Genomic DNA, 26,977 nt, shown 5'->3' on the forward strand with positions numbered 1-26,977 from the left:
TTTATGTAACCAATCCTCAAGTCAAGTGCAAATGATCAAAGAAAGGTAACAAGAGTAAAGTAAGGGAGTACAGTAGAAATACATTAATCTCTATATTTTCAGTGGTATCTGTGCATTCATCCAGTGACCCCAAACCATTGTTGTTGTACAAAAAAAAGATAGTCAGATGTTTAGCTAAAAAGCTAAAATAAACATAAATACAAAATATATAGTCAAGATCATTTGTGACTGAAAGAGGTAACCCAAACTTCTGTAGGATTTGATTAAGGAGCTATTTGACAGGGTCTTTGGGCACTGAGCGATATGACTGGAGAAGGCGGGTATGGTGAGGAGGGGGACGGGAACATTTATAGGTCAAGAGGATGTATGTCTCTGCCGTTGGCTTCCAGTTTTGCCCCTCTGCCTTTCATACTTGAAAGAGACAATAAGGAACACCAGCAATGTGATGCCTTGGATCCCTGCCAGGAGGAAAAAGTAGTAGTGCAGAGAGCAGTCATTGATATTACCTGGAAAGAGAGAAAACAGGGACATTATTATAATGGAACATGTACCATCTCAGCTGAGACTTCACACAGCCCAGACACAAGACTCAAAACTGTGAGCTGCATGGTAAAAATGACAAATATGGTAATTTGGAGAACAAAAAAGTCAGTCACGGCATATTCAAAGAGCGACACTAGGAGGTTTTCTTTTTTTAATCACAAAGTACTGCAACGTGTTAAAAGAATACCAAAGGCAAAGGTAAACGGCCACAAGCTCGCAAGTGCGGCAAGTTGCGTTTTTGCTAGACATAAAAAGCAGGCTTGAAGGGAGCATGGCAGGGAAACGCGATGCTGTCGAGAAATTAGGATTCAGTGGATGGGGCTTGTTACTTCTCATCTCACAGGAGTGAAACCTTCTGAAAGTGGAGACGGTTGACCCCTTCTGTACTGATACAGAGAGGCAGTATTGATGATGTGAGATTGAAGCATCTAAAATAACAGAGCAACATGGGCCCTCAGCTGTGATTCGAGCCAGGGAGTCTTTCATCGGTATTAAAGGACGGTTTGTTTCCTCATGGGAATGGGATGCAATAAAAAGGGAGGAAAAAAATAAACTGACGCCTCCGCTGAGATTTGCTGTGTGATGAGGGAGAGGAAGACAAACAGACTGAAAGAACTGAGGACACACAATAAGTTTCAAGCTACCCATTTCTTCTCCTTCAGCCAGCAGCTTTTTAAACTCTTTGACTGTTGGCGTACTTGTGATTGAAGTGGCCGTCCTCATTCAGCAACAAAGCTCAAGAGGAAAAGCTCTAAACAAATCCTGTTTTCGCCTTGCTAGGGTTTCACATGAAGGGCAAAACAACAATTGTCTCCACTGTTCAAGTATGGAGACGATTGGATTGGCATTAGAGCAGCTTTTGTCCTTTGACCATGTCAGGCCAGACCAATTGACTTTGTGGCCAACAGCGTGAGATGAGTCTGTTTACTACTTTGCTGGACGAGGAGACATTTTGGGGTGTTAAAGGTTGCCTCGTACTGGGCAAGGGAGGAATTCTGGTTCCCCCCCTGCTACAGCTCATTCAAGAAAATGTTTTTTTTTAATCATTAACAGGCTCCATTTAAGGCACAGTTTCACCAGTGGACAGATACCTATAGCTTACACCCTACATTATTGTCAAATGAGTAAATGTGAAGCCCTAAAGCAATCTGCCATCTGTCTCAGAAAGCTCCCATTAGCTTCTTCAAGTGGAGCTGTCACACCCAATAAAGAGCCAGGGAAAGAGAAGAAGGCTTGATTTTAATTATACATGGGGCCAATTCTCAATTTAAGTTCTACCTATTCACGTACACTGTGTGTGTGTGTGTGTGTGTGTGTGTGTGTGTGTGTGTGTGTGTGTGTGTGTGTGTGTGTGTGTGTGTGTGTGTATGTGTGTGATTCTGTCATTTTAAAGTTAACAGCCCCTTGGGTCAAAATGGTGCTTATTTCACATCTTACATTTTTGGCTATTTCATTGAATAATTTTAGAATGTGTTCAATGTTCTGCGGGTAGACAAGCAAATTAGATAGTTTCCAAACCTTTTTTGCAGTCACTTTACTTCTAGAGAAAGTAGAAAAAGTTCAAATTTAAAGTACACTTGAGGTCACAACCCTTCACACTAACAAGACCGGGCTTTGAGCAGCTGAATTATGTTGTAAACAAACCCAAAGAAGTGCCAAGCGGTAAGTCTTGGGGGGGGGGCATGAACTGTGTGGGCATCTTCAAGCGAACGTGCCATTTTAGTTCAATGTGCAGTAGCACAAAGTGCAAAAAGGCTGGCAGAAGTTAAATATAGTTTAGAGGGCGCGAAGATTAATAAAAACCCTCTCAGTCAGTCAGATCACTGGTCGTATCGCTCTGACACAGCTGTTCCAATCACAGCAAAGTATGACATCAATAGTTCAAGAAATGGAAAGACACATTTTGAGGAAATCGTGTTGTAGTCGGTATGGTGCAGAGCAGCGCGACGGGAACACACAGACCCAAAAATCTGTGGGATGTGGGATGTTTTTGAACAGTGAAATTAGTATAACGATGATAGAAATGAATAATTAAAAAGCTCATATCAATTTATCACATAAGATGGTGAAGACATTTAGATGATCACATTAATCCAGTACCCATTTCAGTCACTGTATTTCATGTTGCATATGGTTACACCGTACCGCATTTCCTTCGTAATGCATATCAATAATAAAACATGGCATGAAGATTTTTTATTTTATAAACAAGTTGAAAAGTAGTCTATCCTGCAAAGGATCAGTGAGCTCTGATCCTACATAAACAGCATAATGTTGAGTTATAATTATCCTTTATGAAAAGTGTAGAGGTGTATGGGGTTATTATGTAGCAGCCTTGTGTCATTCGGAGGTTAACTGGGTGAATGGTTGTGCGTAATGGCACTTCTCTTTTTGGAGGCTTTAGATTTATCAGTATATCTTTCTTAATGCTTTCGGATGGCTGCAGGGATTTAATAAACTTAAGGAGAAGCTTTTCATACAGTATAAAGCAGCAGTGGACAACAGAAACTGTAATAATTTATGGATCAGTGCAGACGGATTTACTGACGTTCCTGCTTTAACCACATTGAACTTTTTCTTTTGCACTGAACACATTTCTTGGCACCCACTGAAACACACCTACTGGCTGGGTAGTGTTTCAATTACAATTTTAATTTAGATTTTAAGCATTATTCAGTTATAGCTTGTGCATTTGCTCCAAGTATTTGATCGTGTTGTTGATAAAATCATCAGATTACAGACAGAAACAAACATAGTTTTGAGACATTCTCAGCGTAATGTCTAAGACCCATTTTCCACCACAATCCCAACTACCTGCTACTGTTAATTTTGTCAAATATTTTTAATTGAGTCTAGTGCAAAATGTCCTTGTTAGTTTTAGCCATATTTAGTCATTAACATATCTTTTTTTGGTAGTCAAGTTTTAATCGACTAAAAGTCTCGTCATTTTAGCCTAGTTTTAGTCCAAAGACTTTTTGGGGGGTCCTGGAACGCATTTCTATTTCCCAGTGTACTGTTTGTTAATGGTATAACAATTTCATCACCATTTTTCCTTATTATAAGCATTTTGGTATATTGTTTAAATAAACTATTTCTGATATGTTCTCTGATAACCATTTCAGTCAAATAGTTGTAATGACACATTTGGATTTTTCGTCAATATCATCGTACGTAAAATGCGACCAAATATCGAGCCTCTTCCTTATTTCACCAGTAAATTCCTGTTAAACAACAAAAACAACCACTGGATGGGAAAAGGGTATTTTACAATAACTATGAACGCAGCACAAGGCTGGCAAGGCAAGTTTCAAGTGAACGCAACAACTGTTTTGTTTTTCAGACAACAGCAGAGGAATCCTCTACAGTGAAATTGTAACGTTACTTTCTACCAAGTGTAGTGTTAACTAGCGTTAACATGCGGCAATGTTTCGGTTGCCTCCAACGTCCTTTTTGGAGCATCGGGGAGAAGCGGAGACATTTAAGTGGCACCGAAATGAAGTCATTAACGCACCGGGTCTTGGTACCCAACCCTAGTAACAGCTGAATATTCTATCACATGATGAAAAAGTAGAGACGATTGTAGAAATTAAGGACCTAACAGTCTACAGTCATGCTGACGGTACATGCTGATATTTAGCAGATATAATGTTTTTTATGTTTGCCATCTTAGTTTAGCGTGTTAACATGCTAACATTTATTGGTTAGAAATACTAATTTTCTAGGTTTCCTGGAAAGAATTAGGAAGAGAAACCTTTTTTAATCCAAATCAGTATCGACTATTATTTATCTAATTTTGGAAGCTTAATTCTCCATATATTATGTTGAATTGTATGCTTGCATGTTTAGCTCACTGCTCTGCATTGACTAAAACACTGTCTTGGTTACAACAGCAATTACCTAGAATTAATTAATTGGGAAACAACCAATTCAACATCATGACTATGAATACCAAATTAAACAGTTCTTTACAGAAACCGTCGTCCTAGTACAAAGAAAGTGTTGTCAAATTTTGACCGGCTGCTGGAAGAAAGTCAGTAGGAAAAAGTCTACAACTCAAATAAGAGAACAGAGAGGCACACAAATGGGTCCTTCAAGAATAGTGTAAAGTGAGATGATGGTGTTAAATGTGCCCACATGTCAAACATTATCTATAACCTTTACTAAACTAGACTGCAATGTCAACAGCTGTGATTGAAACAATGCCAGTGTTTCACACCAAAGGCCTGTAACATCTACCTCACTGCATTAGAAGCAGCTACATTAACATAGAAACCTTCATGTTCTAGTATGATTTAATAGGGCGTCCTTTGCTACTGATGAAAGTGCAGGAATGACTAATTTGAAACGAGTAACGCCGGGCCTTTGCATGATCAATTGTGATCAGTAGGGCATATCATTCTCTCTAATGACATGTGTATATAAATAATTCTTTTTTCAGTCCATCTGTTGTGTGCATACTCTTGTGGACAATTGGAAATCGAGCGGAATAAAGAAACTTTGTTCTCTTTACCAATATCTTAGTATGCACTGGGCCATATCTATACCTTGAAACTTTTTATCTAGGATCAGAGTTAAGAGGCTGATGACAGTAAACTTATTTGGGCCCCTATTGCAGTGTTAACTTATTTTGTTGACATCTTAATCTGGTTAAAAGTTTAAATTGTGAGAAATAGATCAAGAACAAAAGAAGTGTTTGAATAATTCATGAAGTGCAAAACAATGTGCTTGACAGGAGAGTGCACGGGAGGAAAAGGGAAGAGTGGCGAGGGCGCTTGTATATATATAAAATCAATAATTTCCTGTAACAGATAGTTAACCAAGAGTCTGCTTCTGCATTCTTAACTAACAGAGCAGTATTGCTTCCAAAAAGCAGGGAATATACAAATTTTGTTGAGGGAAAATTCCCTCTATAAAATTCTTAAAATATGATCAGTTTAAAGTCAAATATAGACAGTATGGAAATACGTGCAGAACTTACAGTAACATTGGATTAAATTAATCTTCTGCTGCAGAAAATGTACGTAGTTAGTTAGTTAGTTTTTAGCCTTAATAATATTCTGACCAATGACTGGATCGCAACCTTTGTTCCAGATTGCAAAATGTGTCTTTTAACTAGCACGCTTAGAATGAAAAATTGACTTAGCTTTCAGTTTTGCACTGGTTCTTGCTCCAATCTCAGTACACATTAAGTTAGGCTCTACCTCCTCCTTTCAGGCACAGGCATTTTTTTTAATCACATAAGTTTTAAAGATTATGTTCTGGCATATGGGCATATTTGTGTGTATTTGCAAAACTCACTTTACTCTTGAAGGACCCGTATTTTGCCTTTGTTCTCTTATTGGATTTTTAGACTTTTACATTTGTAAAGCAAATATGACAGCCGTAGTAGCTTGGACAATATCGCTTTGTATTAGATAATACTTACTTCAAACACTACCTAGGAGCTTATTACAAATGTCTATGGTTGGTCAGTAGTTCAGACACCCAATGGAGAGGAAATAATAAGAGTAATTAACCACAGCGGCCCATTACTTTGAGATGTGACAACCACTAATAAGCTGCTAGTCTATTGTAGCAAAATATAATCTATAGATGTATAGAAATTAAATATTCACAACTAGAATTTGCCCACTCAGATGGTACCGGTATGTTGAATTGTCCATGGACTTACATATAAATAAAATGATAGAAACGTGATAAACAATCTCAGTGGAGTATTTTGGAGTAAAATTTGCTAAACCTTTTTTCTTCTTTTTTTCCACATGGTCCTGTGCAACAGCTTTGAGTTAGTAAATGTTGATTGTGACTACACTAAATGATTGTGACCACCAACAGAACTGGTCAACCATATTATAACTGAGTGATATAAACTTGTGGAACAATTTACCTGCAAGTGAGTTTGAGCAGATCATGCGAGTCCAGATGAAACGGGTCAATATCAATTTAATGTTTGAAGGATTGATTAATTTATCTAGACCTTTAGTGCAATGACCCAGCATTTTAATGCTTCGATGCATTAAATGCCATCTTCAGAATGAAATCAGAGGAGAATCGATGCATGTTTGTTTCAGCTATAAATATAGTTATTTTCTGCAGCTCCCCTATTGCTGATAAAAAAAACTTGAAAAAATAGCTGGAATTTTGTACATGGCCACAACATGCTAACTATTTCAGTTTTTCTCTCTGTTGCGTCTGACATGTCTAACACTCGCACCAAAAATGACATTTTCAAATAGAGCCCTTTCAGACAGAATAAGAGTTCATGTCAAATTTCCCATGGCTGACATTAAAGGTGTCCATTAAAACATTGACATTTCACTGAGTGTGATCTTCAGGAGCAGGATGTGCTAATGTCAGCTCGCTCGGAGTGTCTGAACACGTCCCAGACATAGAATATAAGATCAGTCAGGACTTGAACACTGGTCAAAGAAAAAGGCCGTTTCCTGTCACGTGACCATATCAGTTCACAAAAACATTGTTGAGTGAATGATACTCTCACAAAGGCTGAACAATTTCAATGCAAATAAAGACATTTTCTAGAAACAAAAAGCTCCACCTGTGTAAAGGATAATGCTTGTAAAGAAAGTAAAGGTTGATCTTTGATCGACTTGGCCAGTGAGTTTAAAAAAAAGCTCCAAGCCGTAAAGGATGAGATGATGTATAAAAAGGCCTATAAAAAATACCATAAAAAAAAAAGAGTGTGATGGATGACTACTCAACCAGATGTAACCATAGTGGGGAAACGATGTGCCGTGTCTGAAGAATCAATCGTTTCAACATATAAGCTTACTTGTGTTCTAAGTTTGAGAGCAGATGTGGCGGTAATACTGCAAAACCATTTTCACCACTGCTTTGCAGACTAATGTAGCTCAGCGTAAATACTTTCAGGAAGACCTAACCCTTATGTTCTCTTCCTAAATTGAATCAGCTGTTGGAGGCGTTCAACTTCCTGCTTAACCAAGTCGTACACAAATGTCATGGGCCAATCACAGAGTCATAATGCTACTTTAAATCTGTTTCTCTCTTTGTTATCAGCTGTCGTTTCAGGCAAAGAGTGCAAACCTCCAACTCCCCTTCCACCTCCAGTTATTGTCTACTCCAGCTGACTGTTCCAGAGCCTCCTTTAGTCTTGTCTTCGGGATCCACTGGTGTCTAGATTCCATCGGGGGTTATGATGGTTCTCTACTCCTTTATACAAACTATAACGATGGAGTCTAATCTCCAAAGACTTTGCACATTTTATTATGCTGTACAATAAACCTTTTTGCATATCTGCAAACACGTCTCTCCTAAATAAAATGCCACAGGCTTTAAGTTGCACATGTGATTTTTCAACCCAACATATTAAACAGGAAAGTCATTTGTTTATGGAGATTCAAAACTCCAAGAACAAGAAGCTGGCATAAGAGGATTAAAGGATATTAAGAGCCTTTTTCTTTAGTAATTTTCTTGCAATAAGAGTTTGTTAAATAAGATTCACAAACATGTATGCCTGACACAGTTGGGATTATGCTATATGTGCAACGCACAATATGTATATTTCATATATAGTATCTCATTTCACTATAATAGGGCTGCAATTAACATTATTCTTTATTCTCTTCATTAATTAACGTTTCTTTTGCATGGGGTGTAAACTGAGGATTACCTGCAAACAGTATGCTGAATATTTCATATAAAAGAATCCTTAAAGTCAATTGCTTGCTTTTATAGTGTCTCATTAACAAAAATATGACAGAATAGTATAGCTTAATTAGGCTAAAACGTAGCTGCAATGGGAAGGTTTTCTTCTTACTAGGACCATCATTTAAATTGTGACAAAAAGACAGAAGGAATATGAAATCACACATATGCAAACACTGGTCTAAAATGAAACAACCACACTATTCACTATAACACGTACACGGTTGAAATTAAAAATGAAAAATCCCGTGGGTTTATCTTCACTGCCGTCTTTACTAAACCAGCTTGTAATACCATTACAAAGAACAGACTTGATGGACTCGTCATATGACACTTTACTCATTCTAAATAACTTAAGTACAAAACAGGGTGAGACGGAGCAACGGCGTGACAGGGGAGCTGAGCATCCACCAGTGTGATGCCAGACTAGCAGTGCCATCTCCATGTAATGCTCCAGGGACAGCTTTACTTAAGAGATCCAGGGCTATGTAATCAGACCCCCAGCCTGTGATTAATGTTGCTCATCTGTCTTCAGGCCCGCACAGCTCAGTACAACTTAGCACAGCTCACCCAATATGCTGTTTACTGCACACTGTTTTGCCCGCAGCCATGGAAATAAGTTGAATCCATTCCACCTAGAGAGCTGTGAGATGTGGAAGAAGCTAACATCCAACAAACTGTGAAAAACAGACTGCATGATTCCTGACTGAGCTTAATGCCTAAGCTTTGTGCCGTGCCATGAGGATGTTTTGTTCCATTTCTCTAGCTCACCTTTTAAATGACATGTTTTGGAAAGCAAAAATAGTCTTACAGGCAATCCGGCTCTCGTTTAACTGCCCCTCAAGTGGAGAAAGGCTGAGCAAAGGATGGATCTATGAAGCGTGCCAAGCATCTTCCAGTGCTAACATCATCAAAAGTACCTTCCTACCTGTCGGCACACTGTATTAATGAGCTATTAGGTGTTTGTGGGTAAACAATTTACAGTGTTGGCTTATTTACCGCATGCTCAGGGAAAAGTGCATCTGGGTTGGGAGCCCCCTCACGCTAGGGAGCCCATCCATCTGCTGCCAACACCAGACTATTCCTTCTACCACTTGGACAGATTTACACAAACCTTTTGTCGTTAGTCTGACATGTCTATTTATTATGGGAAAGACTTTAAACATAAAAAGAACTGTACAGGGTGTTGTCCTACCCTCTCTGCTATAAGCATTCTTAAGGTACGTCCCTGAAAAAAAACGTACTGCATTCTAAATCAATACCAACAATTCTACTACGAGTCCATACATACAGTCGATGTGCAAAGTCAATAGTGCTTGCCACATGCACTGGGCATCTAACAGCAGGCTCAGTGCATGTTATTGGGGATTATGGACAGCCCTGAGAAAACTGTATGCCTAAATATCAATCACCTCTGTGTTGGAGATTTTTTTGAAGCGAGCATCATTCTTTAAGTTAAAGTACAGACAAAACCATCTCATGTCAAGTTACAATTCCCATTAAGGAAGTGGCACAGAATGATGTTTGATCAAAAAAAAAAAAATACATGTTGAGCTTTAAACTTGTAATAAGTCATTGTTTGGGTGGCTGACCCTAAAATGTAAACACTGAAATATTAGGTTTTTTGTTTGCAATCAAATATTCACTCTCCTTTTAGCTCTCTCTTGGTCTCCGAAATCTCCGGGGGAAATATCTGGCACTCTAGCTGCTAAAAGTTCCATTATACTCACCAGCTAGTCGCTAACTTTGTCTGAACTGAGCTTAGCAGAGCAGGTAGAGTTTGGTGGGTTTTTAGAGCATTCAAAACAGATATCTGCTGAGGCCAAAAATGCTGCAGTGAGAGCAGGGACACTCAAACCAAAACAGTAAAGTTGTAGGCCAAAAACCGCAAAACAATTAGCTGAAAGAAGCTATAAACCTCCGTTGAGCTAGCAGAAACAGCAGTCAGGCGATAATTCTCAGTGGGGTCTGCAATACAAGCGGCCCCTTACACATTACAAACATCATTTGACAATTTTATATTATAAAAATATAGATTATATCTGTTTTCATTCTTTACGTTTCCTACCTCTTGTGGTTTGCAACAATGACTGCAGACAAAATAAGTGTATAAACTACGGTATTCTCTTACCAAAGTCTTTGTGGGATGACATCCAGCCAATCTCCTTGAGGGAGACAATAGCCAACAAACCCGAACCCACGAAGGAGCCAATCCCGGAGAAGAAAAAGAAGAGCCCCATGATGGCACTCTGCATGGACTTGGGGGCCGCAGAATAGGCAAACTCCAGACCTGCAACAAAGAGTTGAAAGACAGTTATTTGTAGAATTGTTGTGGAATATGTGGGGAATAAAACAAGTTCATGCCAGCAATATCATGCCATTTAGTCATGACGGATACAATGGTGCAAACAAGTAACAATGCTCAGGTATAATATCCGTCTTTATGTATTTATGTTACATGATGGGGTTTTGTTGATACTGATTGTTTTCTTTTTAGTATATTGTATGTCAGACCAAAAAGGCTTCCTGTGCAGTTGCTTGGCAGCTAATTTTCCACCGTGGCACTGGTCTGTGGTGACATTGTTGGGTATGAACTAGGCTCGGTACTGGTCTACATCACTAAGTATTTACTGTGTCATGAGAGAAAGAAAGTGACTGAAAAAATGGGCAAGGGACCTCAGAGGAAGAAAGATGAGGAGAAAAAAAAAAACTCAAATATGTGTCTTTTCGGCTGAGAGATCTGTCTGCCAGCAAGCTGACATTGATAATTTCATGGCACCTCAAACATGTGATTTTTCAAATGAGGCCCTATAGCTACATCTGTCTGGAGAGATTAGGGAGCTGCAGTTAAATATATTTGCCTTTTAAGGCATCCCTTGGGGGAGGGGGGGGGCATTGCATAAATTAACGTGACGAGCAGTTAGATACCTGCGCTAGTCATGCTAAAAAAAAAAAGAAGCGTCAGAAGAAAAGAAATAAGATCATGGCAAACGTAAGGTTATTACTCAGTGCAAAGCATGAATGACCTTTCATGAAGTTATGATACATTTGTTTATATCCAAAGGTAACCTTTCAATAGCAAAAAAAACACTGGTCAGTAGCTATGCAAATCCAAAGGAACTGCAAATGTTTGTGAGGATTTGCAGATACAGCTCTGCAGAGTAAAGAGGACAGTATATTCAGACTGTGGGGCCTATTTTAACAATCCAAGCGCACAGCGTGAAACGCACGTCGCAGGTGCGTTTCGGGCGTGTCCAAATCCAAATTTTGTAGTTGACGGCAGAAAAAGGGTCCATGTGCCGGTTCGCACGGTTCTAAAGGGTTGTACTTAGTGTCTTCATTAATTCATAGGTGTGTTTTGGGCGTAACATGCATCCAGCTGTTGTCTGTCTGTGTCAACAATAATTTTAGGAACAATCAAAGTGAGCTTGACCTTTCTTGACCATAGAGGCAGAAATATTTGAGAAAGAAAGAGGGATGGAATGTATAGGGCATTGTTGGAAGAGTGATTTGTCTTTCTCCAAAAAATACATTTATCCTTCGCAAAAAGTGCAATTTATAACTAAAATACAGTAGGGAATCATTTCACAAATGTTTTTTGCATATTCTTAATGCCTGAAAGCAGACAAATTTGGGTGTTGTAAGAGCAAAAAATTAACCATCGTCCTACAAGATAGGGGATTGCAGCGAGGAAGTTTGACGGCACTGGGGTTTTTACATAAATGTATTCAAACAGAAGATGACTAAGGGAAAATACTCCTCTGAAATAGGCATATGTCACAATTTTGTCAATTTTCCTTGAATCAAGCCTTGTGGGATGGTATGGAGAAAGAGGAGAGTAAGTTTATTTTAAGGATCACTATAGCTTTGTTATGTCTGGATTTGAGTCTCATAGGGACCCTAAAGGAGCCTTATAGAGTTCTGTTTAAGGGCTTTATAATACCCAAGATTATTAAACCCATTTCAGTATCCATGGATTTTAAACCAAAAGAGGACAAATGTGAACGTTCATAGTCGTGCAAACAGACTGGATCGGCTTGATAATCTTTCCACTGTGATGAGGAGGGAAAAAAGTCTTAAATATTAATGGTTCAATCTTTGCTCTTGTTGTAGAAATGAAGTGAGTGCTATATAGAAGAGCCTACAATAGCATGACCTGCAGTGAGTGGAGAATGACTCAATCATGGCTGCAGGTCTTAACAAACTCCAATCACCCAATAAGTGAGGCCTGAAGCCATGTTCATGACTGCAGAAGAAAAGACATAAAAGGAGAGAAAAAAAAACTAAAGATACTCTCACAACGGAGATATAAACACAATGCACGGCAGCTTTCTTATGCTTCTTTACATTCATTTATACATTCAGCAGATTTCTCACAGACACAAACTTCACCTCTTTTAATAATAGGATAATATTGTCTCTGTTCAGATTTTGTGGCCACTATTTCATATAACAGAGCAATTTCTCACTTTGTCACATTATTGTATTACTGGGGCAATGTGGCCTTACTTCTCATATCGCTTAATGAAATGGCATTTCCTGTTTAGGTCAGGGCACATACACACAACAAAAGAAGAAGAAGAAGAAAGCTGGCTTGCAGCAGTTTTCAGCTGATACCTTGGTAGTATCAAAAAAAGTCTGCAGCTGTCACTTCCAGCGTGAACTATTCTGACCGGCTTTGATTTAATGCTTTTATTTTTAATCATTTTCTGGAGAAGAAATGGTAATATATTTCCCCGGGGGAAAGCAAATGCTGCTAAATTTCCAGTGAAGGATTATGGGTGGCCTCATATTGATGAGCATTAGGGGTAAGATTCTCTGGGCACCTCATGATTCGATTCAAAACCAATTATCAATGCAACCATTTTTACGTTACACTTCCATACGTGATCTAAAAAATATATACATCTGAGTTTGCTAGATTTTGACATGTACAATATTTGTCACACACATTTTAATAAAATGTTTTGTCTACTGAGGTTTTTATTTTGTAGTCATTCCATGCTTAAGTCTCAAACCTGATAGTGAAAGTCACCTCCAGGTGGAGAATTGGCTTCTTAGAACATGAAACATGAGGTGGTCAGATGTAACGTGATAAAGTAGATGAACAGCCTATAAACAGCTATATGTGTTTTGCCGAATTATTTTATGTATGTCTTATTAGATCATGTGTAACACAATTTAATTTGTTTTCCTTTTGGCCATTTTTGTGGATTTTATTTCTGCACTCTTGCTTAAACAAAGTTGTTGTCCATTATCCCATCCTCTTTCAGTCACTCTGTTTTCTGATTTGTACATGTCTGGAGACAGTAACCTTTAAATAAAAATCAACACATAAAAAAAAAAAGAATAATAATAATCATCGATTATTAACTTATCAGAATCAAGCATCGAATTGTTCTAGAGAGAATCGGAACGCATTTAAGAACCGATTATTTTTCTCACTCCTAATGAATTTACTGAGGTGAATCATGTGAGTAGCAACAACGATCACACAAAAGCAAACCTAGTACCATATTCACAAGCTTGCTTGTGAAAAAAAGTTGGTCCAAGCGCTTACAATTTTGATATTTTTGTTAGTAGATAGAAGATTGAAGCTATTCTCAAAAGGAGTTTAACCATTAAGACAGCTTCTAGAGAAACAAAATAATTAAGGAGTCTTTTTTACAAAACTTCCAGAAAGAATGAATTTACCCAAGTCACATTCTAGGTGAGTCATGCAGATAGTTTTGGCTTAATGTGCCAAGGTTTAAAGATATCTGCCTTTGGAACTTTGGCTGCCAGCACACCAATGGAGATGTATCAATTGTGTCTGTGCTCTACAGTGAGAGATATGCCAACCTGTAGTTGTGTTACCCTTTACATAATGGAAGCAGTATTTCTGGTTGTATTGGACCATTGTGTGCAATCTTGCAAATCCATGATGCACCCTCAGTGTCAGAGTAGAGAAAGGCTTGTTAAAGTATAACATGTCCACGACAGCAACAAACAGCCTAACACTGCCAGAGTAAGAGGATTTAGTGACAGTCCATTAAGCGTTTAACTAGGTTGAAGGCTAGCCTACCACTTCACTAAGATCACATCTGCAGACTTTCATATTATGGCAGTGAATAATGAAACAGTGCAGACGGTTCAATAATAAGAGCCAAGCAGTTGTCCTCAATGGCCGCCTCCTTCTAAAAGCTTTATTCGATGGAGCTATTATCACTTAACCAGCGGCTATTTCCAGATAACTACCAGCAGAGACAGCCTCCTATCATAACTACACTTAATGCTGTATTTGAGAAGAGCCTTGTAATCCGGCTATCCTATAACACCAGCCGTCCATCTCGGGCAGTGTGGCCACTGGGCTCTAGGTAGGTCATGCAGATAGTTTTGGCTTGTGCCAAGGTTTTAAGATATCTGCCTTTGGAACTTTGGCTGCCAACACACCAATGGAGATAATCAAATTGTGTCTGTGCTCTACAGTTGGAGAAGTGCCAACCTGGAGTTTTGTTATGGCCTTTACATCAAGGAAGCAATATCAGTCAGTTTTGGACCAATGTTGGCGATATTGCAAATCCATGATGCACCCTCAACTGATAATTCAACTTCCCATCATATTCTGTGTATTCAAGTGTAACATGTCTCTGTGAAGAGTGTGTCAGCTCGGGTGGGGCGCTAACATGATAATTGAGAGTAGAACTTGCAATGCAGTGTATGCAATTACAATTTGTCAGTATTATCCCTCTCTCAAGTGGGATTGTGTGTGGTAAATGTCAACTCACCGACCGGCTAAACATGGAGGTCAAAAGTTGATGTTATGTTATTTGTGTTGCCAGTGTGATTATACCCTCAAAGATACATGGTATAGTTTAAAGATGCATATATGTGTGTGTGTCTACTGTATTTGTTCGGAAAACAAACAGAGGAAGATGTGCGGATAGTCATGGGCTGGGGTCATAGTCATAGCTTTCATCATCACTTCACTTGTTTAAAGGCTAATTTAACCACTACATATTTATAAAATGTCCCATTGCTAATCAATGTCTTGCAGCGGCAAGAAAAAATGATATTTATCAATTACAGTGTTTTTCTCTAGGTTTGTGGAAGACTTAAGTGCAAATTTTTGGCAGAGGGTTTAGGGTTCATCCCTCAAGAAAATGTTACGATTTCAATAAAAGTAATATGCCATTTTACATCATTTTGGACCATTATTATTACCATATATGTGTCTAAAACATCGTAAAAAGCTAGAGCATATCATTAATAAATAACATTTAAAAAGCTCAAAGACAGAACTGGCAAAGGAAGTCCACTGGGGACTAACTACAATCATTAGATCTGAGAAAAGTAATTAAGTTAGTTTTAATGTCACATAGATTTACATTCATTGGGCTTAGGTGGTCCACAAAAACAACTTGGGTGCCGTGCCTAAGCCTTATAATGGTAGGGAAAACCCTGCAATTGTCAATGGACTACAAGCCACAAACCGATGAAGACGGTGCAGGCAATGGATCACACAAACTGTTCAAAAAGAGAAGTGAATTACACTAGCTCAAACCATGAGGCTAATCACTGAAGGATACTGTGTTTCACTGTAAGTCTGAATCATCATGTCTACCTGACAGCTGTGCTAGATGAGACACAGAAGACGTCAAACAACTGTACCTGCAATGCTGGCGAAGATTTCGCTGATTCCTATCAGCACATACTGAGGCACTTGCCACCATATGGGTAAATCTGCCGCGTAGTAAATAACTTTGCCAAGCACCTGGTCAATGGTACCATTTGATTTGATGATCTCCAGGCGTTTGGTCTCCAAAATACCTGAAGGCAGACAGAAAAAAATGCACATGACCACAGTTAGCTGAGAGTAAATAGTAAAAATATTACAAACACAACACACACAACCACACACACATACATACATCAGCTAAAACTCTGCAACGTATTAAAATAAAGAAAAAATCCAAACAGGGCAGTGAGTTAACTTAAAGGATTGCTTATTTTAGACAGGATGAAGAAATGCTTGTTTAAGTATAACAAGTCCATGACACCAACAAACAGCCTAACACTGCCGGAGCAAGAGGATTCAGTGACTGTCCATTAAGCATTTAACTAGGTTTAAGGCTAGCCTACCACTTCATTAAGATCATATCTGCACACTTCCATATTATGGCAGTTAATAATGGAACAGTGCAGACAGTTCAATTATAAGAGCCAAGCAGTTGTCCTCAATAGCCGCCTCCTCCTAAAAGCTTTATTCGATAGAGCTATTATCACGTAACCAGCGGCTATTTCCAGATAACTACCAGAGACAGCTTCCTATCATAACTACACTTAATGCTGTATTTGAGAAGAGCCTTGTAATCCGGCTATCCTATAATACCAGCAGTCCATCTTGGGCAGGGTGGCCACTGGGCTGCCAAGAGCAAGAGTCACACTATAAACACACACCCCTGCTCTTTTCCCCCTTCCTAAACATCACACATCACAGTGTGATCCCTGGCAACACTGCTCCAGCTTTTTGTAGAAAAAATAAAGATGGCTCTGGACACCTTCAGGCTATTGAGCTTTAACCAAAGCAGATTAGTATATAAAGTTAAGATAATGTGATAAAACATGCTATAAAAAACAACAACAAAAAACCCTTCAAAAGCAATGTCAGCGCAGCTTTTCATAGCTAGCCCCGGTATGTGGTTGAAGTCTGGGACTGTTATAGACGGATGAAAAGCGGATCAGAAACACTGTCCGCTTGAAAGCGTGTCCTCAGTCCATTTGAACTACATGGGTCCAGCAGTACTTGCGTCATGTGTGTCAGTGAGAACGATGTAACTCTGCGAAAGATTGCTGCACCACTGACATCATGAAGAATTCCTGCCTGTTTGTTGCACATGGGGATGATGAAAGTGATTCTGAACAGCAGTGATGTGACCAACGTTGGGGACACAGAATGGCGGGCTGACAACGCAATGTCAGACTGGCTATTCTCTGGGCAAAAGATGTCACACTCGGTCATTACCAGCAATCCCATCTGTCAGTCTCTGAACACAACATGAGTTCAGCTAGTGGACAGATGCAGATAAGCACTGAGGACACACAGAAAGCCAGCTGAGGAAAATGCAATTCAAAAATATAATAACAGTGTAAGGCAGCTCCTAGATGTCAATGTGTAATTGAATTAACTTGAAGCAAGGCAATGCTGGGGATAAACAGCACACAGGGGCAACTCAAATCATTTTTGAATAATGAATGATTGAATAATTGATAAGGTGCAGATACAATAAAATTAATACTGTATCTCAATAACTCATTTTACAAAGTACACTGCTGTACAGATTGGATCCAGTCGTCTGATTTGTCTCCTAAAATCATGGTCAGAACTTTGTTGCACACCAGTTGTGTATTCACCTACTGTTCTGTGACCAATGGCCACACCACTGCACCATCATAAACCCTTTCTCCCCACTCCCAGGACTCAAAATTGCTTTCTGCAATATTCAGAATTCATTGCCTGAATTCAAATGCAGGGATTGCACTTTCTTTCAAGAAGCCAAATGGAAAAGTAAATACCTAAATAGCTTTGGAACATCCAAAAATGAACATGTTAGAGCACCTTTCCTTCCAGGAATGCTTATGTCCTCTAAAAAGAAATTGTTACTTTAAACTGATAAAGTAGTCCAATTATATTTAGTTAAAAGACCTTTAAACATACCTCTCTGATTGAAAAGGATGTTTTTGTTGGGCAAAGTCAGGCTTTCTTAACTTGCTAGAACTTGGGAAGACTCTCCCTCAGAAAAACTCATCTCTTCTTCTCCATGTTTATTTAAAATAAGGTACAAGGATGAGGGTTGAGTCCAGCACCCTTTCCTCTATCTTACACATTAAACACACAAAGAGACCCCACACTGATCTTGAGGTGGATAATATTTGAATCATACATTCTTTCTACAGATCATGCTCACAACTCAATGCCAATAGTAATATTTGAACTTGGATTTGAGCTGATTAAAAAAGGCTCCGTGTGTCATCAGGTGAGCTTATAACATATATTAAAAAATGTAATGCTTCTTTTTAAGATGATATTGATCCACATTAAAATATTGTGTTTTTTACGTATTGGTCTGTTGACCATGTGACATTTGACATGTTCTGATGTCAGATGACTGTAAAGTGACAAGCTGTCAGTGTTCTTGTTGCAAATAAACTTGATAAGATCCGTGTGCAGCACGCACACACTAAATTGCTTTTCCAATATGGACCCAATAAGCACTTAGTAAAATCATTGGAAACAATGAACAGGGCTGTCCAAATCTCTAACAGCTGCTTTAAGGGTGTATTTCAATAATGACACAGCTAATCAGAATATATTATTTGCTGTATTTAAAATGTTGAACTTCTGTAGATTTGTTAGTCCCCAACTTATCTTCATGATAATTTGTATTTAAAACAACATGTATTAAACTCCCAGTAGAATTTAATTATCACGGTTGTTGTCAAATGTGATTCAGTGCATTGTTAACAGTCTATTGGCAATCTGGTTGAAGCACACCAGTCAATATCTAGAAGGTCACTAACAACAGAACATGTTCATATTCTATGTGACGAATGTATTGTGCATCTGTGAAAGGGCAGGGGTTTTGGCCAATATAATGTGCATTGATTCTCAGTAGTGTTGCTGCTTTGCTTTCTTCCTGTCTCCACGCTTGTCTCTCTTACAGCATTTTAGCCTGGACGTATCAATACAGCAGTACACGGGGACAGGCCTGGCTGAGACTTGATTTCCAAAATAAGTCACAGTGTAGAAGTGAATATGACTAAGCTGCGCTCTGCTCCTGAGCGGTAAGATGCTCCTGAGCGGTAAGATGCCACAGCTCCCACTGTGCTCTTCAGGGATAGGGGACAAAAGGCAAACTTCTGTTGTTTGAGGAACAATTAATACATCTGTGACAGACCATCCGCTTAGTCTCACAAAAATGAAATACAGTAAAGGCAATCATTAGTTTAAAAAAAAAAAGGATTAGCCAAATAACTGTAAATCATACTTATAGCAGATCAGCAACAATATTGTATCCTCGCTGTTGGACAGGAACTGACATATTAGTATTATGTTTCAAAAGCTCCTACAAAAACAGAATTTAGAATTCAATAACATTATGTAGCTGTGGCACTAAAGCTGCGTTGCTCCTTGTCTTGGAAGCACTGATTGCATGTGGCATTTACCACGAGCGCTAACTTTGTTATTTCATTGGTGTTTGTTTGGCCTACTTACGTGACAGCATGGAGAACAATTCTGTTTTGTATGCACTCACCTGCTGCCACAGCTGACCCCATAACAAAGAACATCCCCACTGCGATCCTCTTCAGAGAGGAAGGCAGCAGGCCGCGGCGTTTCAGGATGGGGTCCACCACTTTGTCCTTCAGGGGAATCAGCATAAGGATGAGCACTGCATCAAACATGGTGAGCCAGGCGGCAGGGAAGTGGAACGTCATCTGGGGGATCCAGAGGAGAAAGATGAGGTAAAACGACAAAGCATGAAAACTACTGAGAATGTCAGCGCATTCCAACACAGATCACAAGTGTTTGTGTGCGTATGATTGTGGATGTGTGTGAGTGAGTGCTTGATATTGCTTTGGCACCCCCAGGTGGTCACAACCAGAAATTGTGAAAAGAAGAATATTTTTTTCAGTTCCCAGTAAAGAAAGCACACAGTAACTCAATACAACACAAATCAATACATTAAATGTTGTTGTTATTTCTATTATCATAAGTAGTAGTATTGTTTTGTTACATGATTATACATAGAATGTGTGGTGGCATATAAGACTAAGTTTACCTGACTGAAATCAAAACAACAGTTTTCATCAGAAATTCTAGACATATAGAACCCATAACGGGTCATTTATAAAAGGAATAATTACACTGTGCAATCAAACTGGATGAACCATCAATCTGAAAGGCAATACATTGCGAGCACACAAAGTACCTACAAGTTAAAGCGATATCTCGTTGCGTGAGCGATGAAAGACAGCAAACTGCTGGAGATGTGTTTTTTGCAATTCAGATTCCAAGTGCCATCTGAGCTCCTGATGCGTCTCTGGTTTAACACTTCTGATGGCATCATTTATTCTCAAATTGAATTTCCATTTCTCGGAATAACCGCTGGCAATCTATACGCAGCTCCTTGGAGAGTGTTTTCCTCCCTTGTTTGTGCATTATCATATTCAAAACGATAGAAAGGGCTAAGGGAGACTTTCTTTTTTTTGCCAACAAAAAGCTGTTATGAATGACAGGGGTGTCTAAGCAGACCCAGGCCCGTGGTGGGCATGATGTTCTGCTTTTTCTACTTCCCCAAATGGACTACATACTTACTGTATGCGTATACTACACATAGAGGTTTGCAGCCACTCAATATGCATCATATGATACCATAAAGATAAAGGAAAAAGTAGTTTGAAATTTAAAGTTAATTCTGTGTAAAAATACCTCACAAAATGTAGCTCAACCCATTACGAATGCAACTGATATATATCACATTCCTGGAGACACGGAACACATGCAATTACATTAGTAGAGTAGTAATTTCAGGATCTAATTACAACACATTCATTCACTCCTGCCTCCCATTGCCAGTAATTATAATTAGTATGGGCTCTGTTTCCTTGAAGAGACAGCATTTGTTCAGCATTGCAAATGTATCAGGTGAGGTGAGGGAGGCATCTAATCTCACTTCCTTTTGAAGTGGAGAAGTGCCGAGGCTGGTAGCTGAAAAGGCTTAGTTTCGTTTTTTGGGTAACTAGATAAACAGTATGTGAAAAAAATCCCAATATGGTTTTTAAACACAGTTTACCACAGAGGGATATGAGTAAACTATGTCAGACCGTTTCAGTGTCACAGGTCTCATACATATTATAGTAAAATGTAAAATATACATAAAGTATGTGTATAGACATACACACACACAAGTTTGGGGTCACTTGGAAACTTCCATTGCACTCCATTACAGACACAATACCAGCTGCATTGTTTTTTTAACCAGGGCAGCAGTTTTCAGATTACATTAAGTGCTTACATAATTGCAAAAGGGTTCTTGAATGTTTTCTCAGTTAGTTATTTAAAATGATACCAGATTAGTAAACAGAATGTGCCTTTGGAACATTGGATGAATGGTTGCTGATAATGGGCAATGTAGATATTGCATTAAAGATCAGCCACCCACTCAGATCAGCTGGTATTCTGTCTCTAATGGAGTGGAATGGAAATTTGTAAGTGTGTGTGTGTGTGTGTGTGTATGTCAATGTACATACACTGTATATGTGCCACATATACAGCACTAGGTTGGATTGTGTGGTTTACAGTCAAGTGTATCACTTCACATTTCCATGAAGTCAGTGTACTTCACTATCACCTCGAGCCTGCCTGCTCAAAGGAACTGGTGTACTACTAAACATTCTAGATATTCCCAATCACTTTCAAACCTTTGATTTTTGATAAGTCGTATATTAGTGGTATAACTGATCAACGCCACCCGGGACAGAACATACAATCTGTCAGAGACACAGGTAGAGCAGCAACACTAGTCAGTAAGAATCAGCCCCTCGGCGGCGCTGCTGTGGAGAGGTCCAGTCACAGCCAGGTTGCTAATCTGCGAGGTATTAGTCTGCGAAGTGAAGTTCTGACTTAATCCCCACAGCATTACCAACCTTTGTCGCTGCCTCTAGCTGTTGCTTTTCATTGTGTGTCAATGACCTACTGACTCCTTTAGTTTCATCAGGGGGAAAAGTTCAAACCTACTGATGTGGAGGCAGTTTAGATCTCCAAGCAGGTAACTCAATAGAATTGTACAGTAGTTGCATGTCCCCACACTGCAAATATATATACATATATATATATATATATATATGTTTTTTTTATTAAACTAGAAACATGTTCTTGGAGTGAGATGCATGCCTCCACTTTCTGTTACCTTTTGGGGGTCATCAGTGATGTTCGAGGGACTATTAGGAATCCTCAGATGGAGGCCCTGCAGGATGTACGTCGTCTGCATCTGCAACACAATAAAGAGATTAGAGTCTCAGCATGATGTAATTCTCCACTTTAAGACCACTATGGTGCCTGGTGCAAACGCGCTCTTCTCCAACGTTGAAAAGGAAATAGCATTCAATGGTATTAAAGAAGTGCATGTGCATATCTGCAACCAGAAAGCTATTTCCATATCGCATTCCCTCATGTTTTTCAACTTGTGTGACATATGCCTCATAAATTGTGATTAAAATGTACAATCGGTTGAACTTACCTGGAAGTACACCGTCCAGTATGGGATGAGGGCAAAAAAAACTGGGAGGATTTTCACCAGGGATTTCACTTCCTCTACTTTCTCTTCTGGATATTTGCCTCCATAGGTCACTTTGGCACTGTCTAGCAGTGTTGGCTTGTTGCTTCAGGGGAATAAAAAAGAAAAATCACCTTTAAAATACTATCAATAACTACAGTATGATTGATGACATGAAATAAACACATACATAAACAAATACTGAATTATTATTTGAGTGTGAGACTTAATCAGCCTATTATGTGAACATCTTACTCTTAAATAACAGCACTTCTAGAGATAGGAAACAAACTTTATTCTAAAGCCTATAATCTACATCTCTAGAGAAAATGTCTTAATATGGCATTCTTGAAAGGCTGCAGGATTGGCCAACTTAAAATATTCAGAGTCAAGTTTTTGAACCAATTGTGCTGCTTTGGTTCAAAGTCAAGTAATAGCACTTGAGGATAACTTTTCACCACGGGGAATGAAGATGAATGCCCGGACTGGTGGAAAGGAAAGAACTAATCGTGGGGATCAAGGGAGGCTTTAACATAAAGGTCTACCAACAGCACCTTCTTCATCCCACTACACTTTGCCATGAACAAAAATACTGGCTTTGCTTTTGGAAACGGCCTTCCCATTTGAGACTGATGATTGCTTTGATACACCACAGTTACTGTAAGCATGCTGTTCATCATTGAGAAAATTATTTTACCACTTTTACTACTTGACAATACAGTTTTATGTCATCTTTTTCCCCCATCACAACAATAAATGGTCTAAAATGACTGACACACTTAAGTGCCATGGCACTCTCACCGGAGCAGATTAGGCTCTTTTGGTTTCTTGGAACAGCAGGCAAAGCCCAGGATCTTGAACATATCTGTGAAGGCGCTGCCATCAGCAGGCTTGGTGATGAACACAGTGCGCCCCAGGAGAAAGACCACGAAGGAGACCCCGAGGCACACTGTGGGAATGATGTAGCCGATTTTAAAGCCAACGTTTTGCTGGATGTAGGCCACGCCTCCCAGAGACAGGATAGCTCCTAAGTTGATGCACCAGTAGAACCAGTTGAAGAATCTGCGCGTGGCCTCTGGTCCTCTGTCTTTGACCTAAGACCACATAGAGTACAGGAAGATAGCAAACAATCACATCATTGTATGTTGGTCACGCAAGCAGGGAGACTGTTAAAAAAAGAGTTGTCTCATAGAAAAGACCTTGAACTCAGAACATTGCTGCAGCTGTATTTCTATGGAAGTGTAGTACTCACATGCGAGTTTTTAAAGTCACATGAGGGAATTAACTCCAGGAAGACCAAAGCTTGCATTTAAAAGGCAGTAGTATTAGGCAACCAGACTAAATGTATTCCATAAACTGCACTGATAAAGAGGAACAATGGTCACACGCTGAAACTGATAGGAATTAGAGTTCACATGAAAATTACTGTATTTAGTGGGATAATTATTGGTGGTCTCTTTTTGAAGCCCTATGATTGCATGGAATGGCTCAAGAGCCATATTAAATTGGTAGAAAACAAGAGAGGGAGGATTCTTTTATATAAACATATGTGAGGGATAACTCAATGAGGACAGAAACTTGTTTATTCTTTATTTGCTTGCAGAATTTGCTATGAAAGTCTACACCATTTGCTTACAAAACCTGCATTGAATTATATGCAAGCAAACAATATTATTCTCCTAATGGCACTGATGCATTGCAGATGCAGTTATCCATGTGGAGGAAAAGATGTTATCAATGCGTGATGAAGTGGATAGGTCTTTTATATAGGAGCACAAAAGATGCAGCGGTACACCCACTTAACTATTTGGGAGATAATGTCACAGCGTTCCCAAGCCAATGCTGAGAATAAATCTTTCTGGGGTTCCTATTTGCCGAATGAAAAAAGCATCAAGCTCAAACTGGCCACTTGATTGCCATGTGATACCAAAAACTTAATTTTTATACCTTTTAAAATAATATGTACAAAGAACAGGGCACTTTTATAGCTTCTACATTTAGTTTTGACACAAGATCAATCAGAGTAAGTGGTTGTGTTCCCTGCAGCCTTTACTCATGTCAAAACAAGACAAACATCTAATTTACTATCTTGTTTTAGTGTTGACCCTCCATCAAATACAGAATATGATCAGGAAGTATTATAATGGTCATAGGCGGATCGACATTACATTCTGCAGTGACTCATAAAAAGGACAAAAAAAGGAGACAGTAGCAAAACAGTTGCCTACCCTCTGCTTTAATTTCCTCTATTCACCACCGGCTGCATATACACAGATGCTTTAGCGGCCCCAGTAAATAATGTGACTTCATGATTACTATGATCAGAGTGCATATTCATTTAAAAAGGAAAAATACTCCTAACATTGACTACGGCAATTTTTACACTGCAAGAGTGCGCAATTTTTTTTTTTGACAGAAATCAAGCCACATTAACAGAAACCAAGCAAGTTTTAAGTGCTAATGGCTCACTGCCACTTGTGTAGGACTTTCAGCTGGAGAATGCTTGGGAAATGCAGTTCATATTACATCTTAAGTAAAGAAAGTAACGTGTTTTATACATACAGCCAATTTATTCTATAGATTGCTGTTTTTCCTCTGTTGTGTGTTGCAGGAACATCTGGACAACGTATGGATTCAGCTTGATGTTGTGTATTGTGTTTGTTTGACCATGATCAAAAGGCGCATTGAATTAAAGTTGAAAATCTTGTAATGAGCGTACTAATCACATTCACCACGCCAGTCCCGTTTGAAAGGTTTTATCCTCTCATGGTCAGATTATTTCCAAAAACAATAACCCCATTAATGAACTTTCCCCATGACTAGGACTGCTTCGTGTAGAGGGGCTGACGTTATTTTGTCACCAAACCGACAGTGTTGGGTTTCACTTCTTATTACCACCCAAGTATAATTCAAGCCCTTTTTCTTAAGTGTTTGTGTACATTACTGAAGGAGAGAAAGAGGGGTTGTCAAAGTATCTACATTATACACTAAAAAGTCAACTTTATAATGGAAATGCTTATAAGTGGCAATGATGATGAAGGCCATGTCTAAGCGAACTGCCATGGTGTAACAAAAATTCCATCACATGTCTGACCTCCATGATGTCACACCACATACCCAATCTTATGCACGGCCTATGTTAGAAGACAACTCTCCAGGTCTACTACAAACTACGAGATCTGAAAGTAATACTGTTCATACTGTACCTGATCTGCCCCAAAGGGAGTGATGTTGGACTTCACAGTACCCACGCCTAATGCAATTAAAAAAAGTCCACTGTAGACTACTGGGCCACAATATGGGTTACGGATGGGGCAGGTTACATTGCTCGGGGGGGTACTGTTTGTGCTCAGACACTCAGCAGGTTGCACAGGAAACGCCGCCTCATCTCCACACATTTGTATCCTGGTGTCTTCATTTGAAACAAAAGGGAAAAATAGCATGCCAAGAAAATATAGGATCAAACTCGAAACTATTGTCCAGAACTTTCCAAGGTATGCATCCGCCAACCAGCCTCCGAATGGTGAAATTAGGTAAGTAACTCCCATGAACATCAGGGGTGCCTGGCTCGCCTGAGTGCCCTCCCAATAAAAGGGATTAGTATTGAGAAAAAGGACCAGATTGGACGTGATGCCGTAGAATGCAATCCTTTCTAATGATTCAGCCAGCAGGATGGCTGCACATGCTAGTCTTCTTCCCTGGAAAACTGAAGGTGGTGAAGGTCTGTCCCCAGAACCTGAGTCCAGTAGAGGGGTGCTCTCACTGGCATCCTTGTTGTTAGCCATTCTCAGCCAACTTAATGGTTTAGGTTCTTCTTGTTTAGTAAGAGTTTAAAGCCTGTAAAGAAAATACAGAAGGTTAAACAAACGTTGTCAACACTGTTTACACAGAGAAAACAGCTTAACGTTAGCTTACAGAACTTACATCGGAAATTCCCAAGACCCCTTCCTCGTTATATATGACAATACAAACACTTTAGCTAAGTAAGCTAGCTTTAGCATAACGATGGCTTGGCAATAGTTTGGTTTTACGTTACCTTTTATTATTGAAACACGTCCCAGTGGTCTTCAAGAATCTCCATAAACCTAGATAATATTTAGGGCAAAGGGGTTAACTTTGTCTCGTCTTGAATCAATTCTTTGTCAAAGGAGAACTGGAAGTCAACAAAAAACAGTATCAGTAGTGTCGCGTGACACTTATGCTCATAGTCAACAAACATACCTGCGCTGCTCTGGAGACGATCTATAAGTGAAAATAGCTGCTGTGTCCGCTAAAGTAAAGCAAACGTAGCCTATCCATGTGATTTGTAACATGATCCGGTTACGCAGACGTCGCACCATCGAGGGAGGAAGTGGTGGTGCGGTTTTTTGTCTGCATTTTTTGTTACAGTTTAGTCTGACTTTGAAAAACTTGTCAGGAGACAGAAGTATCGTTAA

The 26,977-nt window shown here is 39.2% G+C and overlaps 1 protein-coding gene across 2 annotated transcripts; it reads right to left on the bottom strand.

The window, feature by feature from the left end:
• On the bottom strand, nucleotides 1-26,977 carry slc15a4 (solute carrier family 15 member 4). 2 transcript variants are annotated; one of them, XM_034872037.1, is made up of 10 exons: nucleotides 26,763-26,977; nucleotides 26,578-26,626; nucleotides 25,748-26,378; nucleotides 23,343-23,635; nucleotides 22,506-22,647; nucleotides 22,176-22,256; nucleotides 19,521-19,701; nucleotides 15,877-16,035; nucleotides 10,358-10,516; nucleotides 253-506 (listed from the first exon to the last, which is right to left on the bottom strand). In XM_034872037.1, the coding sequence occupies exons 3-10, from the start codon at nucleotides 26,324-26,326 to the stop codon at nucleotides 355-357; spliced, it is 1,746 nt and encodes a 581-aa protein (XP_034727928.1). In that variant the 5' UTR covers nucleotides 26,327-26,378; nucleotides 26,578-26,626; nucleotides 26,763-26,977; the 3' UTR covers nucleotides 253-354. The 2 variants fall into 2 exon arrangements, with proteins under 2 accessions (XP_034727927.1, XP_034727928.1); XM_034872036.1 differs by having other exon boundaries at nucleotides 1-506; nucleotides 26,578-26,825.

Source organism: Etheostoma cragini, chromosome 5, assembly GCF_013103735.1.
Source record: "Etheostoma cragini isolate CJK2018 chromosome 5, CSU_Ecrag_1.0, whole genome shotgun sequence".
NCBI classification, from domain to species: Eukaryota; Metazoa; Chordata; class Actinopteri; order Perciformes; family Percidae; genus Etheostoma; species Etheostoma cragini.

Bases quoted from the DNA above. Each gene is read 5' to 3' on its own strand.
- slc15a4 (XM_034872036.1), bottom strand. From the start codon at position 26,326: ATGGCTAACAACAAGGATGCCAGTGAGAGCACCCCTCTACTGGACTCA. The intron at 22,257-22,505 runs GTAAGTTCAACC...ATTGTGTTGCAG, and splicing joins ACTGGACGGTGTACTTCCAG to ATGCAGACGACGTACATCCT. The intron at 19,702-22,175 runs GTAACAGAAAGT...TGGATCCCCCAG, and splicing joins TCACTGATGACCCCCAAAAG to ATGACGTTCCACTTCCCTGC.